Genomic DNA, 21756 nt, shown 5'->3' with positions numbered 1-21756 from the left:
ATGAAGTGGGTGATGCAGAGTATTTTGTTGATAGCCTTCGGGAGCGATAGACATCTAATATGACATTAGTCCTTCTGTCGAAAATTATACTCTTTTTGAAACAAAGGAATATAGAACCGTTTTAGATATTTTAGGATTTAATTGAATACATATAGAATCTTAATCCAATATGTATAAATTGGCTTTCTGTGTTTTATTACAGATGAGCCGATGTCAAAGATTCGATAGGAATAGTAACACCAATCAATTACTTCTTTTTCTTCAAATTTGTACATTTTGAAGACAAATATCAAAAATTGGAATACTACAATTTAAGTCCCTTTTTTATATATTTTTGTTCTTTTATTAACAAAACATATTTATTGCTCTATGAAACAGTGGAAAATTTAGATTCTATTCTTGGTGTTGTACAGGTTGCTTGCGGTGTGGATCTTTTCACACTTAGCGGTATAGATTTTACAGTTGCGACATTAGCAATCTGCGACTTTCTTGTGGTACGGTCGGAACGGAATTCATGCCACCCTCGGAATTACTTGAGGTGTAAGCATAATTTTCTAGTTGTGCTTCTATTCGTGTTTGGAAATAGAAAACAATACAATCTACTTAATGAAAATATTGGAACATTTAAAGCTACCTACAATAAACATCAAGAATAGCATTCATTGTTCTATAAGGTAATTAGTGATGAATATTAGTTGTTGCAATATTTATATTTACAAGTCTTAATCACATTAAGTCCAAGAACGAGTCTTCTTCCTTATCGTCAGTCCTTAACTTGATCATGTGCTCCTCTCTTTTCTTCTCTATCATGCTCTTGTACTTGGGCAATCTGTTGGTTTCGAACCATAACTTCAAGTCCTTTTTCATCTTGTCATCAAGAGACCATTTCTCTATTAAAGGAGGACATTGACCAGCATAGGTAGCTTGCCATTTGATGTCTATCAAACTTTTCATTGCGACAATGTAGAGATCGTATATGGTGCCTGCAATGTTACTCACGGCTCTGAAGTTGGGGTCATTTCTAGTGTTGAACGATTTCTTGTTGACATTGTACTTTTGGTAATCGTTAAGCAACACACTTAAATAGTTGTAGTATTTTTGTTCACGATCTTCGACTATACTTTCTCTGAGATATTGCAAGTATGTCTTGTACACCTGGAACGAAAACCCAATGCCGGCTTCGTTATAAAGTGCCCATAATTGATCGAAAGATGTTTTTCTCAAGTTGGAAATGTGACTCACAAATTCCAAATATCCTTCATAGTCGAAGTTAGGATCCGATTTTGCAGATTCCAACGACAGATGGGCTCTAGCAGTCTTTGACTTTGATCCGTCAGTGATCTTACTGAAAATCTTCAAAGACAGCTTTTCGGAGTATCTGTTACTCAAGTTACACCACTTGAAGATCTGTTGCCAAAAGTTTTTGGCCTTCACACCTGAAGTATCTATATCGTAAATTTCTTGGAATCTGCTTACCACCTTCATGGCAGTATTAAAACGATCATTATGTGACATAGCAACAACAATTGCTGTCAATATGTTGATGTCAGGGTATGCAGGGTCTTCCGTAGACATGATTTCGAAATTTCTGTTGACCTCAGCGTTCGGAGCAATTCCATAGACGGAATAAATATGATGGTTCAAATAGTCTATATTCTTGGAATAACCAATGCAGTATATTACGGTTTCGTTGAATTCATTGTCCAACTTGACATTGCCGTTCTCCAGGTAGAATTCAGACATAACAGCAGACACTTCTTGTTCCCACTTGAATCTGCTCTGTTTGGGATCAAAGTTCATTCTAGCTAGTTCAGCATTGCTCTGGAGCCACGACGACGGCAATCCTCCACAATATGTTTGGAGCTTTAATATGTACAATTTGTAAGACATTCTCAAGGCGTATTCCTTAGCAAAACGCTGGAACCACTTGGATGCCAAATCGAACTTATAGTTATGCAATTCCATAAGCACTAAATTCTCGTAGTCAGCTACAGAAAGTTTGACTCCAGTCAACTTGTCCGAAGAATAAAGATTTTCTCTCTTGTCGACACCGTAGATATGTTCCGTGGGATCAACATAGAGAATATTGCTGTACAAACGTCTGATTTTCTGAACTAGGTGCATAGCCTCAAGGAACAACGGGTCTTTGGATTTACCACTCACATCTTTGGATAACGACCTTCTACTGGCATATCTTTGAAGCAAAGTGTATTGATGAACAATGACTTGGTTAACTATAAAGGCAAACTCTTCTCTGGTCATCGTCGCAAACATTCCGATAAGGTCTCTCTGCACCCATTGCAAAAGTAGATCTAGAACTATGTCGTATTCTTTCTTGTCTGCATACTTTAAAAGTTCAACTTTAATCTTCTGCTCTCTAGACATTTGAACAGGAATACTATCGTCCAACTCACGAACAGCTTGCAATGAACTGCAAAAACGTGCAGAGGGCAAATTTTGCAACTTGCTCCGTATAGAAGTTGAAGAAGTTGCAGAACGCAATATCAGCTCGTTTTCATGGGATGCTACGGCCGAAGAAACCTTGCTGGAACACAGGAATCTTCGGGACAACAGAACCACATTATGTATCTGCTTTCTGCGTAAGACGCTGGACATTTAGTTCTGATAGGTATTCAAGAAAGGGAATGAAGCTGCAAAGAGTTGAAAACTTTGAAAATTTGGTATATTTTTCAATTTTTCAGAAAGACTGCGTATAGAGAAAAAGCTATACCGCAACAACAAGGCCAATTCTTTACCCCAGAGATAAACTTATACCAGCCGTCAACAACAAACTGCTACTCTTACTTCCACAATCATAATATGAATATACGATATCATGCCAATGTCATGGCATTTCGTGAAATTTTATAAATGCTTGAAATTTGTATGTAAAATTGTAAGTAGCTTACACCACCAGATTGAAGTACATATTGTATGAACAACCCATAAAATGGCCTGAAGCATGCCCATCCATTATCTTCTACAATTACCTAGTACTAAAGAAATTTTCCAAATCATTGTCATTTTCTCTTGCATTGAGTCGGATTCAATCTTTCCCTTGTCATTTCTCGACATAAACATAAATATTGGCTGGCCTAGAGTTTGACTGCACGGATACCTTCCAAGAACTTACCGTTAATATGGGTAGCATTGTAGTTTCTGATATCTTTCAAACCTTCTTCGACAGGCTTGTTGTCAATGATGTCCTGGATGTGTTTCTTAGTACCCTTGATGGCCCACTGCTGGTGGCCGTTGATGTCGGAACCCAATTCCTTACAGTACTCAAGGCCGGCTGGGATATCAGCGACAATCTTGGAAACGAAACCAAGATTCAATGCTTCGTCAGCTTTGAAGACATCGCCGGTCAATGCATGTTGGAATAACAACGACTTATTGTTGACTATATTAGGCATTCTCTGCAACGAGCCGATATCGGCTGAAATACCAATCTTGATTTCTCTGATGGAAAAACGAGCATCGGCTGTAGCGACACGGATAGTGGTGGCTGCTGCGATATCCAAAGCCAATCCGTAGTTAATCCCGTTCAAAAGGGCAATGGTAGGAGTGTTGATTCTTGCAGGGGTACCAATACAGTATTGGAAGTCTGCAATGTGATCGTGCAACTTCTTGAACCTGATAGTATCATGTCCTTCACCTGCGGAGCTCATGGTTGCGAGGGCATCCTTCAAGTTCAAACCAGAGGAGAAGGCCTTGGGCACGGTTGACGAGATTAAAATCACATTTGTCTCAGGGTCGGCATCCAAACGAACTAATATTTCATAGTAATCCTTCCAGTCCTGGTCAGCAAATGCGTTCAAGGTCTTGGGGTTGTTAAATTGAATATGGACAAATCCTTCTTCAATTTCCGAGACAATGAAATTTTTGAATTGTTTGAAGTCGTCTGCGTTGAAAGTCATTGTAGGTGATTTAAGTCTAAGAGAAAATAGAGAAACTGGAGTATTTCCAAGGAGAAAAACCTCTTTTATATTGCCTTCACAGTAGTATCCGTTTGGTTCGCTTGCCTACGCTTATAGGGTTGATCCGAGGAACAAATGTCACATATGCATTCTGTGGGGTAGCACCTGAAAATTCAATTTTCTCGCATCTGATTATTCCTTACACTGTAAGTAAGCAAAAGAGATGACAATATCGGAAATAGGTTTTGAAATTGAAGATATTAAGAGTTGTACGGTAGATTCAAATTCCAGTTTGCTCTTTACTTGGAGAATTTAAAGTACCCCAATCCTTTGTATTACGGTCTTCATGAATGCCAACACCACGAGACATTCTTACAATTCTTGTACTCTTGTAGCTTGTAGGGATTTCTCCTATCAGTCTAATTTCCTATGTTCTATTCTATCATATCCAGCTTCAATACTCTATAACTTCTATACTTTGTACTTACCCGTTGGTGCCATATTCAGTTCCTTAGAAGCTACCTCCAATCCTTCTATCATTTTGTCTCTAATCAATGAGTTAGCTTCGCGAACGGATTGCTCTGTTAACCCTTCTACAAGCAAGTACAACCTTGGTGGAGCTGGACTTTCCTTTCCATTGACCGTAACGGTCTGTGGAACCTTGACGTTGGGTGCATAGTATTGACCTTTGTTTGTTATCGATGTCGATGTAGACTCAATTATCTTCGACAAGCTATCACGATTGACCACAAACCAACGAGCTCTTTGTGGTAAGTCGTTGATGGTGATTCTGGAATGGAATTTACTCTTGTCTGGACCAGAAGTTTCTGGTGCTCGTCCTTCAATAACCTGGAAGTCAGGCAAATCCACGGCGACCTCCAGAGCCGGTAAAGAAGTAGCTCCATCTTTTTTAGCAGTACCGTTGGTTTTGTCCGCAACAAAATTGACATCATCGTCGTCATTTGGCCCATATTCTTTCTTTTGTAAGCTTCTAGTAGAGTCTCTGATTTGCTGTAATTTTTCCAAACCCTTGCCACCGAATCCAAAACTATATTTAAATTTACCAGCCTTAACTTTTTCTAAGAATTGGTTCCTTATCTCTATTAATCTGCTGGGAATCTCATCCTCAGGGATCTTACTCATCGTCATGGCCCTGACTAGATCTGTAACCAGTCTTTCTTGATCTGAAGAAACAAAGGTTATAGCTGTACCTTTCATACCTGCTCTACCAGTTCTACCAACACGATGAACGTAATCTTCCATGTGATTAGGTGGATCGTAATTGATTACAAGATCTAACCCTTTGACATCAAGACCTCTGGCTGCAATGGAGGTTGCGATCAAAATATCTACACCGCTATCTTTGGATGAAAATTCTTTAATAGCATACTTTCTATCAATTTGATCCTTACCTCCATGTATTGTTAGGCATGGGTGGTTGCTTCCTAACAACTTGACTAGCAAATCGTCGGCAGCAGACTGTTTTTCGACAAAAATCAATACTTTGCTGTGTTTGGACTCTATCGAGAAAACATTCAAAATATTGAGTAGTCTGTCAAACTTCTCATCTTCTAGCTGGCTACTCTCGCCCTTCTCAAATAGCTCCACTTTCTGAGTGATCTCAGATGCCACGACACTAATACCTCCCACAATAATTTCTAACGGATTATAGAGTAATCGTTTGGCTAGCAATTCGATTTTTCTGGGAAACGTAGCTGAGAAAAGAACTGTTTGACTCTCAGGCCGAATCTGTGACGATATCTTTGTCACTTGAGGTTCAAATCCCAAGTCGAACATTCTGTCAGCTTCGTCCAATACAACGTATGTTACTCTTCGTAAGTTTGTTATCCTGCCACTATTAGCAGCTAGTAATTCTATGATTCTACCTGGTGTTCCTACCAATATTTGTGCCCCTTTCTTTAGCTCCGCAATTTGTGATTCAATAGGAGATCCTCCATAACAACAGCAAGCTGTCATTCCCAATCTCTTCGTGAAATTAGTGATCTCCTTATGAATCTGAACTGCTAGCTCTCTGGTAGGAGACAATATTAAACCAATAGGACCCTCACCATCTTTTAAATCAGGTTGATCCTGGATATGCCTTAACATTGGAAGTACAAAAGATAACGTCTTGCCCGAGCCAGTTTTGGCTACACCAATAATGTCTCTTCCAGACATAATAGCAGGAAGAGCCTGAGATTGAATTGAGGTAGGAGCCTTGTACTCAAGTTTGTCTTCAATGATATTCATATATGAAGCAGGCAATCCTAGATGAGACCATTTCAAAACCGGTCTAGGAACATTTGAACCAGCCACCTTTATCCCATCCAATTCTAGTCTGATACTTTCCACTTGTTCAGCTGTCCAATTTTGAATCTCACTTGGTTCTTGATAGAAATTCTTTCTAAAGTCAGAGTAGTTCATAGTAGAATGGTCTATAGTTTCTAACTGTTTCTCATTCTGAAGTTTCTGGAACTTGGAAGAGAGTAATTCCTGCTGTTTCTTGTCTTGGTCTATTTCTTCATCTTCAGAGTCACCTTCATTTTCCACTTCTAACTGTTCATCTTCAATTATTTGAGAAGGTATGTCGTTGGAGCTAGACTCCTGTTTTGAAAGGGAAGCTATAAAATCATCAAGTTCGTCTATTTTTCCATTGGGGTCATCTTCTCTGTGCTGCAAATCTTCAGTATGACCATCTAAAGTTGGCTTCTTGAATTTAGGTTTTCTCTTCGATTCGTCTTCCTCTTCTTCATCGAATAGTATTCTTTTCTTTGTAAATGGAAGCTCCTGCTTCTTGATGCTAGAGGCCAATCTTTTTAACTGAAAAGCTGGCTTTTGAACTTTTACTTCTGTAACTGACGGTGAAACTGAATTAGTTGCATTTGATTCTTGTGCTCGTTTCTTCTTCCACTCTTCAATTCTCTGTTGTCTCTGTTTGAGCTTATCGTCTACGATTGAGTTCTCTTGTTTCGGTGACTCTTTTACAGATTCCTTCGAATCTATCTTAGTCTCCTGTGCTCGTTTCTTCTTCCATTCTTCCATACGTTGTTGCCTGAGTTTCTGTTTATCGTCTGACGATGTTGTTGCATTTGAATTCATTTCTTTTTCTCCATTCTTCAGATCTTGTTCCTTTTTTTGCCGCCAAAGCGCAAGCTGCTCGCGTCTTTTCTTCAACTTCTCTTCTTTGGATAACTTGGATTCATCTGAATCGTTAGTAACTGTATTGTCCATCTTAGCCTTGCGAAGCTTCTTTGTTGCTATATACGTTACACGTGTTCTACGAAGATACACACTTCTGTCACGAGACGCGTCTATTCGCCGAATTGGTAGTTGTAGATATGAGTGAAATGAAAAAGTGTAGGAATCGTGAAATATGGAGTTGATTAATAGATATACTGAGATGAGATACATGCAGTACATTTTTGTCTGGTTCATAATTCTGTAAATGATTCTGCCACCGAAGCCTTGCCTTGGAATTCTTTCTTGGATAGGACATGGAAGGTGAAAAAAGACAACTTCAGTGTCCATTAGGGCCAATTTGTCGTTTTGTCATCTTCACGATAGAAGTACAAAGGACATCTTTACGTGGAAGCTAGGTAGTTAAATCTATATTGTACTGCATATACCCAAATTAATCCGAAGATTTCAATTCTCTCAATGAATCACTAGAATTTCTTCAAGGTTTACAATTGCCAATGCTTAGGCGAAGAAGAAAACACTCATCTGCCAGCTGCTTCTAGCAAGTAATGATGAGCTTCGTTGTTGCACTGATGGAACAATACGCCTACAGGAAAACATCTAGTTGCAAAAAAGATTACCTGCAGGATTTTCATTTTCAAATATGGAATCCTTAAACGTACTAACAAAACAGATCAGGTGAATCAGTGGCGATCTTCAATAACATGCTTTTGTATCAAGAGCGCTGTCTCATATAACTTTGATAAGCACAATCCTTTTTGTTTCTTGCAAGCGAAAATTTCCTATCTCCAGTCTGACAAATAAACTATTTTTCATTTCCTGCACACACTTCTTCAAATAGTGAATCTTTCGGTAGCCAAATACCGAATTCTCTTCTTTTAACATCTTCTTTGTTGAGCTGGAGGTGAAGAAATGACAATCTCAGTAGAGACAACGTCTCTTTTCGATGAGCTACAAGACGATTACAAGAACCAAAAAACTGTGAAGCAATTGGGAGACTTGCTCAGGTCGGAAGATTTCAGATCCAGTGATGATATTCACAGCCACATCTCCAAGCTAGTAGAATATGTGAACCAAAGCATTGCAGACTATATGGCATGTTTAATGAGCTCTGAGTACTCTGAAATTGGTCCAGTGACAGCTGTGTTGCTTGAATATTTACGGGTTTTGGTCAATTTCACTGCTGATAGCGATAGAAACCGAGACTATTTAACTACTAGATCAGCTCCGGAAGTCGACATCTTATGGCGAACTTTAGGGGAAGCAGTTTCGTATCCTACTGAGTTGAAACATGCTGGAGAGGTTGCAGACCGTGTCGTTGTTTTGGTTAGTCAGTTCTTTCGTGGAACCACAGAACATGATCGCTATTTGAAGTTCATCTATTCGTACAAATTTTTCTATCTGCTCTTCCACGTATTGGTGGGTCAATATTGCGTGGAGCGTCCAGACTTTGATATCATGGAGACCCAGCTCTTAATTGAAGTAATTCTGGAATTGGTAGATGCTAACATCGACAATCTTGCCACAGATGCTGTTTGCAAAGAACGGACTTTCGAGTATATCTCACAGTTCTTGAGTTTCTTGGAGATCCTGGTGCGAAGATTTGACGACTTGGAAAAGCAGCACGATATAGCAGATATAGACGAAGTCATAGCCAACTTGATTCTGATCATATTCTCTCTTTCAGCAAGTGAAGAAATCTACAATATTGGCAATATCAGAGTGATAGAGCGTCTTCTTAAGATATTGTCTATTCTTCCAACAAAGTTGTCTTCTAATACCATGAATAGAAGGAAGTTGTTCTCGACTAGTGGAAGATTGTCTTCTTTGAAGAACTATGGAAATATTGAAGACTTGTATTTGTGCATAGACTATTTCAGAAGAACAGAGACTGAGGCTATAGACTCTTACGCCTTAGCAGCTTCATCTATCATTCTTGGCAACTTCATCACCAGTCGTGAAACAGCCGACCAGATCATACTGTTGATCGATAAGAGAATAGGAATGCTGAAGTTCTTCCATTTGTACTTCCATAACTTCACGATCAATGACGTTATCCAGTTACAGGCAGTACATCTCTTGAGTAATATCATGACCCCTACAAATGCAAACCTTATTTTTGCAAATTACGACTTGTTGTTCAATAAGTACACCAAAATTATAGTCGACAACAGAAACTACTATCAAGAAGTGCTTAATATCTATCTCAAGTTCATAAAGCTGCTTGTTAGAGCCAGTCTTTCCTTTGCAAAAGAGAAAAACATCATGGATTACTGTTCGATGTGGCAGTATCTTTTCACGAATGTGGAAGAGCTGGTGAGTATAAACGAAGTGAAATTGCTCATAGTTCAAGCTTTAATCCAATTCCAGGGCAAAGACGATTCGGTGACTACAGTAAACGCCGTCGATTGCATCAGATCGGTTTTGAACACTGCAATTTGTCCTTTGGAAAGCACCAATATCCCAATCCAATACATATTGGAGAAACTCAAGACTCTTGGAATCTTATTCCATACGCTTACATCTAACGGAGCCAGTCTCCAGTATCTTGTAGAAAAATTCTTCAATAATGACGCTGAACTCTTTAAGGAGAAGTTTTTAACCATTTATGGTTCATTTTTAGAGCAACTTAAGCTGCAAGTCTTGGACCCAAGTCTGGCCCAGAACGAATCCCAATTTGCAGTACTCTTAAATAATTCGAAGTTTGTTGCAGGAACTACAGTATCATTCTTAAAGAACCGAGACTTGAAGGAAAATGAGTCCTTGGATGACATCATCCTGCTTGTGATATCAACTTGTGAGGATATAGCCAGGATCTCAGCATAAATATTCTACATAACTCTACATATCATAGTTCAATTTCTGATATGGTATTAGTATGGATGCAAATAATGAATAAATAATATTAATAGCCAAAATCGATTACAATGCAGTAGTCACAGTCACTGTCTGCGAATTGAGCAACAAGATAGGAGGAAGGTCATCCAACCACACAGCCAAATTATTGGTATACTCAAATGAACCATTGTCATCAAGATGTGTTCCAAGAGAAGGTGCTGGCAAAGTGGAGAAAATAACATCTGTCTTGTCCTTTGACGAAATCAGCTTCATCAATTCATTTAAGATCAAGTGTTGGCCCTTTGCAGGAATATCATTGAAACTCAAGTGTTTCAATTCTTCTTGCAATTGTTTCTGTGTAATCGACTTATCATCGTGATCTGCCATTCTGGATTTCTTCTTATAGAATTGGTTTCTGGAATTGACAGGTCCAGAAGATGGTTTAGACAAACTGTAATCTGGTTTCAAGGCATTGCTACTGATAGCGATTTCTTCAATTTCTTCTTCGCTATCTTCAGCAGCCAAAAACTGAGGAGTTCTCATTTGCTGGATGATCTCATCGTTGTTAGTTATGATGGAAGGTGACTTCAAGAGCTTTTCTGTAGATTTCTTAGAGCTTGCACTCTTCACTGGATTCTTAAAGTTGAAATAGTCCTTTTCCTTTTCGGACGACTTTCTTTCAAAAACAGATTCTTTGCTTTTAGGAGTCTTTTGCAGAATTTTAGTTTTGGGATCAATTTCTTGATCATCTTCTTCGTTGTCTCCATCCTCTTCTTCTTCGTCATCATCATCCACAAATCGAATGGTGGGCCTAGTGTCGTCGTCTTCGTCGTTTTCGTCATCGTTGATCTGTGCTTGTGGGATCTTCACTGACAGGAAGTTGGGTCTTAAGTTGGAAACACTTGATCTTATCGATAACTGATCTGAAGATCTGTAACCTGAAGAGTCAGCAAGTGCATCTTCCTTAAGCTTAAGAAAATTTTTAAAGGGCTTGACTTCTTTGGTTTCATCCACTCTCGAAGTAGACTTAGCCATGGGTGATGGTGCTTCCTCGTCCACGCTGCCATACGACTGTTGAACCAGACTGGAGCTTTCGTTGATATCACTTTCCTTTTCACTGTCACTACTATCACTACTGTCAATGGCCTCATCATAGTCAAAGAACCTTTGTCCAAGTTGGGTATTCATATTGAGCGACAAAGAAACACCTTGCTCCTGTAAGTTCGAAAGAGTATAACGTCTGTTGTTCTTGAAATTTCCTTTGGTTATAGGACTGGTGGAACTCACGCTGAAGTTCAATGGGGTGAACTTCTTGTCCTGCCCAGCTATAGATAACTTCGATGAGCTATTGATGTTTCTAGCTAACTGAGACTTTTGTTGTCTTCTCTGCAATTTCTGTTTTTCCAAATCTTTGAGTGTATTTCTAGCATTAACCAAGTTCTTCCACCATTGCTCGTCTTTCAAGGATTTATCGACCTTGTCGAATTCAAGCTTATTATGAATCGTTCTGCTGTAGCCCTTGATAATGAAGTTGTAAGAATTCAATGAACCGTCATCGAGACTCACGATCTTTATCTCTGCATCTATTCTCAAATTCGACAAAAGCTCTACCAATCTTCCTCTTTCCTCTTCAACCTCGTTCATGTTCTCAACAAAAGCTATAACTCTGAGAATATGAGAACTGAATTTCCATTCTGTAACAGTCGAAAGAATAGCACCCAATTGTAAAATCAAGGTATAGGTATCGAAATTGGTAGAAAGTACAGACTGACCGTCTTCCAAAATGTTAATGGAAGACATCTGGATAGGATATAAGTCGATGTACTTCTTAGTAGAGCCAGTGACCTTCGGTTTAGCCCAGAAATGATGATGTGATTCGTCTGTTTTAGGTAAATCTAGATCCCCAAAATTGGCTGCTACAGCGACAGTTGCTTGAAGAACTATCAAGTCTTCTACAATCTGGACCCATTGGCTTATGGAAACTTTTCTTTCTTTACGGCATTCATCAGTAGGCAACTCTGCCAAGCTGGACTTGCTTTCAAATGAAGGCACCACCGGCAAAGTCACTCCATGTTTCTTGAAATCATAGAATCCCAATACGGTAATGTTAGGTCTCATTCCTCCCAAACCAGATCCCAAGTAAACGTTTCTGACACCCCATGGAAGAGTGGGACCCAAGGCTATCTGGACAAAAGCTTTGATCTTAAGCATATCACGCAACTTGATCCACGCCTGCTTCTGTTTCTGGACTTCCTTGTATGTTGTGGGTGTGAAGACCTCGCTATTGGCGGCATTGTTGGAGCCTACCAGAGTATCGTCATTCATAAGAACAACATGTCCAAGAATATACAATCCACCTTTCTTCAAATGGTTACAGAAGCCAATTAAGTTCCATGAAGATCTGGGGTCATCCACTAATATCAAGATTTGCGGGCGCCAGTATTTTACGTTCATCTGCAACTTCAATCTCAACAAATACTTTCTGACTTGGTGGTAGATCAATAACTGAGAGATATCACCAAATTTCAGCGGTGGGGTCAGATAGTGGATCATTAAAATGAGGAACATTAAACAGAAAATGATCAAAGTAGCAGACAACCCATCTACAATGAACATTGCATAGAAACAAGCTAGTGCCCCGGTGAAAGCCGTACGAGAACTGAAGTATTTGAAAGAGGGTCTAAAATTTGGAGCAGAACCGACTCTGAGCAAGAAACAGGCTACATTGGTTACAATGAAGGTCATCAAGAATGCCATTGTGATGAACGTGGCAATCTGGTTGATGTCAGCAAACAAGAAGATTTGGGCAATGAACCAGGTAGCAATAACAGCTAGAACCTTAGCCTTATCTTGATCCTTTGCTGACTTTTTCATGGTAGTGAAAATGCCCAATCCAGGAATAATTCTATCGTCAGCAATAGCATTAAGCATCGATGCAGCTCCTACAATACCCATGATGACAGAAAACAAAGACGTTGAAAATTCACCCATGATAATGACGATTCCCAGTAAGTTAACTGTCTGAATCACCTTGATGTCGGCATGAAGGATTTCTCTTGGAATAGAACATCCCATAGAGATGATTACTAGCGAGTAGAGAATGAACGTCACCAACAATCCCTTTAAGGTTCCTTCTGGAATCGATTTGGATGGTTTCTTCAACTCTCCTGACATTGAGGCTCCGGCGAAAATACCAGCTGTAGCAGGGAAAAAGATACCAAACAAGTTTCTGAAGGTCTCGGGCTCTCCTTTGGGTAGCACCGATCCTGCTGCTCCAGAAGTGAATTGAGGCAATAAATTTTCTGTAAAAGTAGCCCATGACAAACCCGTGTATCTCAAATCATCAAAAGGAGGAGGCAAAGGGTAAAACGGTTTCACAACCAAAGAAGATAGCGGAATTGAAAGCGTACTCAAGGTGAGAATGACGAAAAGGAGAAAAGCTGTCTTTGAGACCAACAGCGACCCGATTACAGCTACACCAGTACAAATAAGTAACAACACAGTGGAGTATAGCAATTGCCAGAAATATCCTACCGGCAAAACTTTAGCGAGAACTCCTTCCAGTTCTCCAAAGTTAACTAGCAAAGGTTCGATAAAACCAACAACATTCAACGACGAGTTCAAGATCTGGCCAATGAAGAAGATTATGCCGATGGCACCACCGAATTCTGGACCTAGGGAACGCGATATCATATAGTAGGCCCCACCACCTTTAACTGTACCATTGGTTGAAATAGCACTAATAGACATAGTGGTCAAGATATCGATGGAATACGAGAGAATAAGCAAAAAGAACGTTCCTAAAATCCCCATCTGGCCGATAATGAAGCCAAATCTCAAGAACATCAAGATGGAGAGAACGTTAAGTGAAGTTGGAAGAAAAACCCCTTCGAAAGTACCCAATTTGGACAAGTTATCGATGCTCTGCTTCTTCTTTTTCTTGCCATGATTCAACCTACTTTGTTTGGACAACTTTTTGGACGATTCTAGAAGTTCTAAAGTTCCGGAGCGAGCACCTCTCGGTGTCGCTGACGATATTCCAGTAGACATATTAGATGGTTATCTGTGCAGAGGTATTGATGATGATATTCCGACTTCAATGCGAATCGAATTGAATTCAGAAGTTAATGAAATGATTTTTATGGAATTATTTAGAAGTAGCAATACTCTGGTAGGAAGTATTCGTACAACATATACTAACAGTTGAAATATCAAACGAAAATGCAGTGCTGGGACAAGTCTGTACAATTCAAGTTCAAATGAACTGTTGAGATTGATTTCAGGAAAAATTAAAACGTGTTTTGTGAAATGATCTGACACCGTAAAATGAATTGGGTCTTTCAATAGTATTCTTCTTCAGAACTATTTCGGTACTTTCAGAAGAAGAAAATGAAGAATGGTATTTGAATCAGAAGTCTAAGAGCAAAGTATGTTGGATTTCGTAAATTAGTCCAATTCATCCAATTCTTCTTATCTTTATTAGGTGGACTATGCAGGTGGAAAATTGATGAAGAGGAATGAAGAGGAGAAGTCCGAATGCCGAATGCTAAAAGCAGTTCAAGAGTTTTTGTGGCTAATACGAGATTCACGAGTTCGAGTGAACTTTATGAAATTCATGAATACTTAGCTCGAGAATTTGAGGCTATAGACTTTATGGATTTGCGTTCTTCATGGCTGTAGTATGTAGCTCTAAAGGTTAAATTGTTCCATGCATAATAATAATGGAAAATCCACGAGCGCTTCATGTATCTGGAAAATTTAAGGAATTATGGAATACAACAAAAATAGACAGTGAATGCGTAACCAAATACGTAACCAGATAGAAAACAATTCTAGAGATTGTCATGATTTCCAAGTCTTGCGTGCTGAAATTGTATTCACGGTTTCTTTTTCGAAGATCAAGGATCAAGTGACACAAAATACACAACGATTCACAAGTTGAGCCTATAGAGACATTGGTTGGGTTACAATGGAATAACTATGCATCCATAGTGGTAAAGCATTTAAATACGATGATAACAGAGTAGTTGCTATATTGCACCAATATCTTGATCCAATATTGTTTTGAATAATTTTTCCAAATTTTGCAAATTTCCAAGCATCAATGTCCAAATTGTGGGTGCAAAATGGGACTACCTCAGAGTCCCAACGTTACACACGAATTATACTTGCAATGCAATGGTCGTATATCCAGCATAGACCAACATTTGGAAACTGTCCTTTCTCTTGAACCCGAAAACGGAGTCAAGGACAAATGGGCTAACTACGGATCTGATGGCGGTCTAGTTCTCTACCGAGGTCTATTCAATCTAGATCTGATCAAATGAGATCCATCTGTCTACCCAGCACGGAATTTGCGAGTTCGGTGACGTTATAGAAAGAAATCAGGCAATTGCCGCAAAATTGCGCTTATCACTACCGATGGAAAGGAAAACAACAATTGAAGAGAAAAGGGCAATTGATCTGAGATTTGAAACATAAAATCTCAATCTCAGTCTCAGTCTCAGTCTCAATAGCTATTGCCCCAACTGGAAATCTCAATCTTTCTACCACTAACATCTACCGCTATCATCTAAGATCTTATTCTTGCAATCCCATATCTACATTGAAGCTGCCCCAGCCTCATTGCAATCTCGTGATGTCTTACACGCAGTCTCATATCTTTAGCATCTCCCTCTTTCCCAGACTCCAAATTGCACCACCAAAAACCCTAAACCGTCTCGTACCCAACTCTCTTAGCCTCGTATAATGTCTGACAATCCCACTGATAGTCTAACCCCTATCGCTTATCCCTTATCCCTTATCCCTACCTCTCCTTAAGTCCCATATTTAGCTCCATGACCTGTCAGGTGATTTCGAAAAATTTTCACTATATAACGGCAAGCGCAATATGTGCAGATATCTGAAAATTTCAAATTTCTCTACGTTTGAACTTTTGTTTGCCTCCTTTCCTCTCTTCAGCTCACTTTTATTGTATTGAACTCTGAGTTAACTGTAACACTTGTCGAGCTTCATATCGCCAATATCCGCGATGTTCAGATTAGTTTCGTCCAATGCCCAGGGCTCGTTCAGATCCTCGCTTCTCACGAAAGTGAGGATTCCTATCTCGGTGCCGGCTTCCTCGCCTCTTAACACTTCAACCAGCAACAATACCACTACAAATAACAATAATTTTGGGGTGAACAACTCTACGAATAACACGCAGTTTACCCGTCATCAGTCCTCAGCTGCTGTGGATCTTTCGGCCCGGAAAGTCTATCAAGATGAGTTTCTTCGTCTGCATTCTTCCTTCACAGCTCCAGATCATGAGACTAAAGTTAAACTTAACCATTTCAAAGAATTACTTGTAACAGGCAACCAGAAACTCCGAGCTTTGAATAGGCAAGAGGCTCGGGCGTTCTACTCGGTTTTACAGTCGTTGAGCCACATGCTCGAAGATGCCAAATTGCGTCGTTCGCTAAATGTAGATCTTCTTCATCAGTACTCGTTGCTTTTGCACAGCGCAATTTTCTCACTGAGAACCAACCGTTTGGCCGAAAAGCGTAACAGAGACAAAGATGAATACAATGCCACCAGTTATACGGATGAGGTTGTGTTGAGGGGCTCAGTCTTGAACTTTGCCCAACTCGTGGAAGCTGGTGAATTCAAATACTGTTTTACTGACAAGGTTCTTCAGTATTTGCTCTACTCTATGTTCCAGTTCAAGTTTAACACCGAGGCTTTGAACTTGTGGGAGAACGGAGTCAATGATGCTGAAACCGGCAGTGTCTACCTCCGTCCGCTTGTCTTGGCTACAGTGTTACCTCGTGCATTTGAACTTAAGAGATTCACTTATGAGGAAATCTTACACATATACGAGTTGAACACAAAGAAAGAACAGTTCCCCCACCATACATTGGTAACGGCCATGGGAAAGATTGCTATTCACGCTGGTGACTACTCGCGTGCTCTCGACTTTTTGGAACGATTGCTCGAGAAGTACGACCAGAAGCCTACAGGCTTGAAATTGGCCTCATTGAGTGACTTGCACTTGTCTTTCATCGGAGACTGTAAGGAAATCGCCATTGCCAAACACTTTTTTGACAAAGTGATTGAGGACGAATTGCCCTACAAGGTGCTCTTGAAGGTTCCTTATGTAACATCTCTCTTGGATAACGCATACCAGGCAGGAGACTCTTTGGAAGAAGCCATTTATTTCTGGAAGAATTCTGTAGCCTACTACATGAAGACTCGCCAGCAATTGAATTCTCGTTACTCGCTTTTGAACAATAAGTTCTTTGAGCTCTTCTTCCAGGCTTACCCGGAGTTGAACGAAGAGTCGTTTGCCATGTTGCGTGATCTTATCACCTTCTACGCACAGACAAAGCCACTTGATGAAACCTTCTTAAACACCATCATCACCCATTACTCGTGGAAGCTGAAGGAAGTGTTAGACCAGTTGATGCAGAACTACGAAATCTACGAAGTGGAACGTACACCAGTATCCCACCGTATCTGCTTAAAGAAAACTGGCCAGTACGCTGACTACACCAACGAAGAGATTTTGGCCAGATGGAATGAAAACTTGAAATGTTTAGACAACTCCAAGTACTTCTATATTCCTAACGCCGATTGGTCTGCTCTTCGTGATGCTACCATCTATTCGATTGTCCCGGACAAGAGAACAGACTTGTACTATTCTGTTCTTAACACCTACAAGAACTACATGCAAGATGCTAGAGCTTGTATCAAGTTCGTCGGCAATTGGACCAAGAGGCCCGCCTATCTTGAGTCGATTGCTCGTATTACGCTCGAGAAGAACTTTGAGCCAGCTGTCAAGGTGGACGTGCCTTTGTTCAGAAACTTGAAAGAAAACGTCAACTATGCAGACGCTACCAGAGATCTTATCATCACCGCTAGAAATTCTAAACCTAGAGTATAGAGAGCATGTCTAAAGTTCACAGACTTTTCGCCTTTTAAGTTAAAATTACACGTTACGACGATTTAATGTTATCCGGATATTATACATGTACATAGATATTGGGTTTGTATATACTAATAGAAACTAATTCACATTCATCGATTTTTGAATAGAAGGTGCTCCTGAGCATGTAGATTTCTCCTACTGTCAAGAAAAGAAGTATTCCTAATCAGTGCTGATAATTGAACACCGTAATATCCACAACTGTAGAACTGAAAATTTTGAAAGTACCTCTTTTTATTTCACATCTATTTGGTTTTGCTAAAGCTAGAGTGTCTTTATTGTCCGGTCAAATAATCAATCCTGGGGTAATAACAGAAGTGTTTCGTATTATGCGACCCTGAGGAAATTATAAAAAACTGTAAAATATTATTTATGTACACCCTCATTAATTAGATCCATTCATGGGTAATATCTTGCATTAAAAATCAGCCTAACCCACAAACATGAAGCCTAAAATGCAGATCGAACCTTAATGGGAACACGACACCTAATCTGATATTACTTATCGCAGTAAATTAATAAATTATTATTGTACATTATTACGCACCGTATTTTGCAGACCTTTAGGTGCAAACACATTATAGTAGTAGCATGAAGCCTATAAATCTACTTAGTTTTACGAAACTATACCACCACGATTTTAGACTCTTTTTGCTGACGTTGCCAAACTCGAGGGCCTTCCAGCAAATCTAGAACTACACAAATTGATTTACTGTGAATACTATCTTGTATTAGAATTTACCTCTAATATTTTGTCTTAGAGGTAATCTTGGGTGTAAATAACGAAACGACTTGTTCAGACGAGGATTTGACTCCATTGCAATACTCGTTCTTGCGAGCAATTGCAAATTGTGTCAAGAGTTGCAGCTCATTTCTCAAAAATGTAGAATTTCTTCTGTAATGGTTGGAAATCGTTCTGGGATCACCTCCGAGAATCTTCTGGATATGGGCGAGAATTCCCTTAACAAATATCATGCCAGTGGACTCTGAAGACAAAGTGTAGGTCATTGTCAACAAGTCCTTGTCAAAATCAAACGAGTCAATTGCAGTGGGATCGAACAAGCTGCTTAAATGAGAGCACTTCTCTTCTCCTTTACGACAGCCTACGAAATGAGATCCCCGATCCCATAGCTTAGGTTTAATATTCCAATCAATTATTGTTGAAATATAATCAACGGTGAAATCCCCTTTGCCATTAGAAGCTCTTGAAAGCAAAAACAAATGTGGCCGACTGATTTCTTGAACATTCTTACAACTTGAACGTGATCTTCCTATACCCACCCAGTACTTCCTTAATTTGGAGATCTTTTCAGGAATCAAAACAGGCGGAATCCGAACCAAGTTAGTAGCACCACGTATCTCACCATTAGTGAAATCCTCCTTCATGTCATACTTTCCACCAGAAATCTCTTTACAGATAGCCGATGAGATTTCACACTCGACAATACGAAGTGGAGCAAGAGTGTAAATGAAATTGATGTACTTGTCATTACCATCGTAAAAAGGTACCCAATTCTTTTCTGAGCTTCTGTCTCTGTTTCCTTCAATCAGTAAAGCCATGCTAGTTTTATTATCAGAGAAAGGAAAATAGAGATGAATAGCCCTTTTGAATTTATTGTCAAAGGCGATTCCATTACAGACTACGACCGGTTCCTGATCGTGCTTTCGAGTACTCTTATTGAAGAAAGTTCTAATGGTGATTTTGGGATCTTCCACGCCTTGGTAAAAGTCAATTCCTTCATCGGTTGCTACATCAATAGGCAAGATATTTGGATAAACAAAATCCGAATTTGGGAAAGTGAAACTTTCCAACTCATTCCAATTCTTGTCAAACACCTGAGCATACAAAAGCAGAATGAAGGCGGTACTTATCGTTTTATCTTCGGAATATACAACTCTGCTGACCATGTAATGCACTCCATAATGATCTAGCCACACTGATGATCCATGGAACTTGAACCATTTCTTCATGATTTCAGCTTCTGACTCTTTTGGCAGATCTTGGAAACAACTCTTTGCCGGAGCGTATGAGTTTGTTTCCGCCATTTTCTTAAGCATGTTTCTGATTTTCTTTAACTCATCGGGTTTGGTGATGATGTTTGGTTTAGCAACTTTGACGGAAGAAATATCACAAGTTTCAGCGTCGGATGAAAATGGAACTTTATCATCAACTTTTTCAAGAAGCGAATATGAAATCATCTTGTAATCGGAAAAGTGCTCGCTGCTCATATCTGAAGGTTCTGGAGAAATTTTAAGACTATAGTTTTCAAATTTTAACAGGGTGTAATAGTTAAATGCACCTGGAAGAGAAAGATATTCGCTCCAGCTCATAAGCAAATGGAACCAAAGAGTCAAGTTGAGACACACCAAGAAAACATACGAAATAGCAACATATACATTATATGGTTGTTCGTACGAGTCTTTCTCCTTTAGTTCTATTCTTCTCTTAAATAAGGACTTGATCTTTGATTTTTCAATGCAAAAGAGTGTTGCTGGAGAGACAATCAAAACGAGAACCGAGTAATAAAGGATATTCTCTTCGAGTGGAAGCATATTGAAAGTGGTGAAGTAAGGCTTTCATCCTTTAAAGTTAAAAATGGTTCCTGCGAGTATTATATAGATGGCCAGCTTTATTCAAGGGAGGATATTGGTCCCGGTTAGTAGGAAATACCCTTCATTTGAACACCGTTTAATCTTACCAGAATATTTATCAAGGATATTAGATTTGATTGCGACCATATTGCAAAATATCAATGCGCTTTATAATTTATAATTTTCTCATGCTTCAAGCACAACAAATAGTCGTTGCATAATAAACCACATTTGGAACAAGCAATATACGTAATCATTAATTGCATTTAACAATTATCGACACATCTGCCTAGAATTTATTATGTACACCCCGATTAGTCTAATTACCTACATACCTCGCTAGGTACTAATTTATGCTCTGCTGGTGTAGAGCTAGAAAATATTTGCATGTAGCGCACAAGAGTAATTAGCAACAACAAGCCAATTGTATTCCCTAGTGGGTTTACGAATATTCTTTCAAACCACTTTATTCGATTTTAATCCTTTCTGACTGTCTTACTGTTGTTGAATAGATATAGTCTTCGTATATCCTAGCAAATATCTTTAAGACAACTTAGATAAAGAATAGTCGAAGTGAGGGTCCTTAGATTGTCCACTTGCATAATGAGAATTAAATTGTTCAACTCTAATTATAATATTTATGCACGCAAGGCATGTCCGAAACAAATGCAATTCCAGGCTTTTAAGCGCCTGATGTCATCTGTACTGCTACGAGAGAGATAGGGTGTCATTCGAAAGTGTGCTGGAAGTGGCCCTTTTTACTTCTATTTCACCTTCCCTTCCTGGGCAACTTATGGTTAAGAGCACCCAATTGGTATACAATAAATAGCTGCGAATGATAATTTTCGTATTTATTTCTATGTACAAAGTGTATAGTCATTTCGGTATTTATTTTGACAGTTGTGCAATTAGAAAATAATATTTACCCTTGCTAGCTTTTCTCATATGAATATTACGAGAAAAAGAGTTACGAATATCTAGATAATATATTGTAACAAGATAAAATAGTCTAAAGTTGAATAGGTTACGCTTCTCAAAAGGAGTGTAGAGATGTTGGCAGGCGTCATCAAAGTTGCATATTAGCGAAGGGGTGCCGTCTTGTTGTGCTGTCATCTTTGTTAGCGATAACCACGGAGTGGCACCAGCTAGGTTTAGCGCCGCCAGAATGTGGAACAGGTAAAGTATTTAGTGAGAATTAGGTTAAACTACCAGGAGCTATCTAATATGTACATATTGCTTGGTACCAAG

General features: G+C 39.2%; 7 protein-coding genes across 7 annotated transcripts; 2 read left to right on the top strand and 5 right to left on the bottom strand. All coding sequences in view use genetic code 12, as the record gives it.

The window, feature by feature from the left end:
* Positions 1 to 646: 646 nt before the first annotated feature.
* Positions 647 to 2601, bottom strand: PICST_70031 (predicted protein). The gene has a single exon (XM_001382610.1). The coding sequence runs from the start codon at positions 2383 to 2385 to the stop codon at positions 727 to 729; it is 1659 nt and encodes a 552-aa protein (XP_001382647.2). The 5' UTR covers positions 2386 to 2601; the 3' UTR covers positions 647 to 726.
* A 494-nt stretch (positions 2602 to 3095) lies between these two features.
* ECH1 (enoyl CoA hydratase) lies at positions 3096 to 3917 on the bottom strand (the record flags this gene model as incomplete). Its single annotated transcript, XM_001382609.1, has 1 exon — positions 3096 to 3917. The coding sequence occupies one exon, from the start codon at positions 3915 to 3917 to the stop codon at positions 3096 to 3098; it is 822 nt and encodes a 273-aa protein (XP_001382646.1).
* Positions 3918 to 4327: 410 nt separating this feature from the next.
* On the bottom strand, positions 4328 to 7148 carry PRP5 (pre-mRNA processing RNA-helicase; the record flags this gene model as incomplete). Its single annotated transcript, XM_001382608.1, has 2 exons — positions 4328 to 6737; positions 6870 to 7148. The coding sequence occupies 2 exons, from the start codon at positions 7146 to 7148 to the stop codon at positions 4389 to 4391; spliced, it is 2628 nt and encodes an 875-aa protein (XP_001382645.2). The 3' UTR covers positions 4328 to 4388.
* Positions 7149 to 8027: 879 nt separating this feature from the next.
* On the top strand, positions 8028 to 9912 carry PICST_30191 (predicted protein; the record flags this gene model as incomplete). Its single annotated transcript, XM_001383146.1, has 1 exon — positions 8028 to 9912. A coding segment is annotated over one exon (1885 nt), but the record flags the coding sequence as incomplete, so codon positions are not given.
* Positions 9913 to 10037: 125 nt separating this feature from the next.
* On the bottom strand, positions 10038 to 13862 carry PICST_40457 (predicted protein; the record flags this gene model as incomplete). The annotated part of the gene is made up of 3 exons (XM_001382607.1): positions 10038 to 10307; positions 10854 to 11226; positions 11320 to 13862. Coding segments are annotated over 3 exons (3186 nt in total), but the record flags the coding sequence as incomplete, so codon positions are not given.
* Positions 13863 to 15984: 2122 nt separating this feature from the next.
* Positions 15985 to 18020, top strand: PICST_88098 (predicted protein; the record flags this gene model as incomplete). Its single annotated transcript, XM_001383145.1, has 1 exon — positions 15985 to 18020. The coding sequence occupies one exon, from the start codon at positions 15985 to 15987 to the stop codon at positions 17872 to 17874; it is 1890 nt and encodes a 629-aa protein (XP_001383182.2).
* A 640-nt stretch (positions 18021 to 18660) lies between these two features.
* Positions 18661 to 20469, bottom strand: PICST_30188 (predicted protein; the record flags this gene model as incomplete). Its single annotated transcript, XM_001382606.1, has 1 exon — positions 18661 to 20469. The coding sequence occupies one exon, from the start codon at positions 20467 to 20469 to the stop codon at positions 18661 to 18663; it is 1809 nt and encodes a 602-aa protein (XP_001382643.2).
* Between the last annotated feature and the right edge of the window lie 1287 nt (positions 20470 to 21756).

The sequence above is a fragment of the Scheffersomyces stipitis genome, chromosome 2, assembly GCF_000209165.1.
Source record: "Scheffersomyces stipitis CBS 6054 chromosome 2, complete sequence".
NCBI classification, from domain to species: domain Eukaryota; kingdom Fungi; phylum Ascomycota; class Pichiomycetes; order Serinales; family Debaryomycetaceae; genus Scheffersomyces; species Scheffersomyces stipitis.
This window is presented reverse-complemented; position numbering and strand designations above follow the sequence as displayed.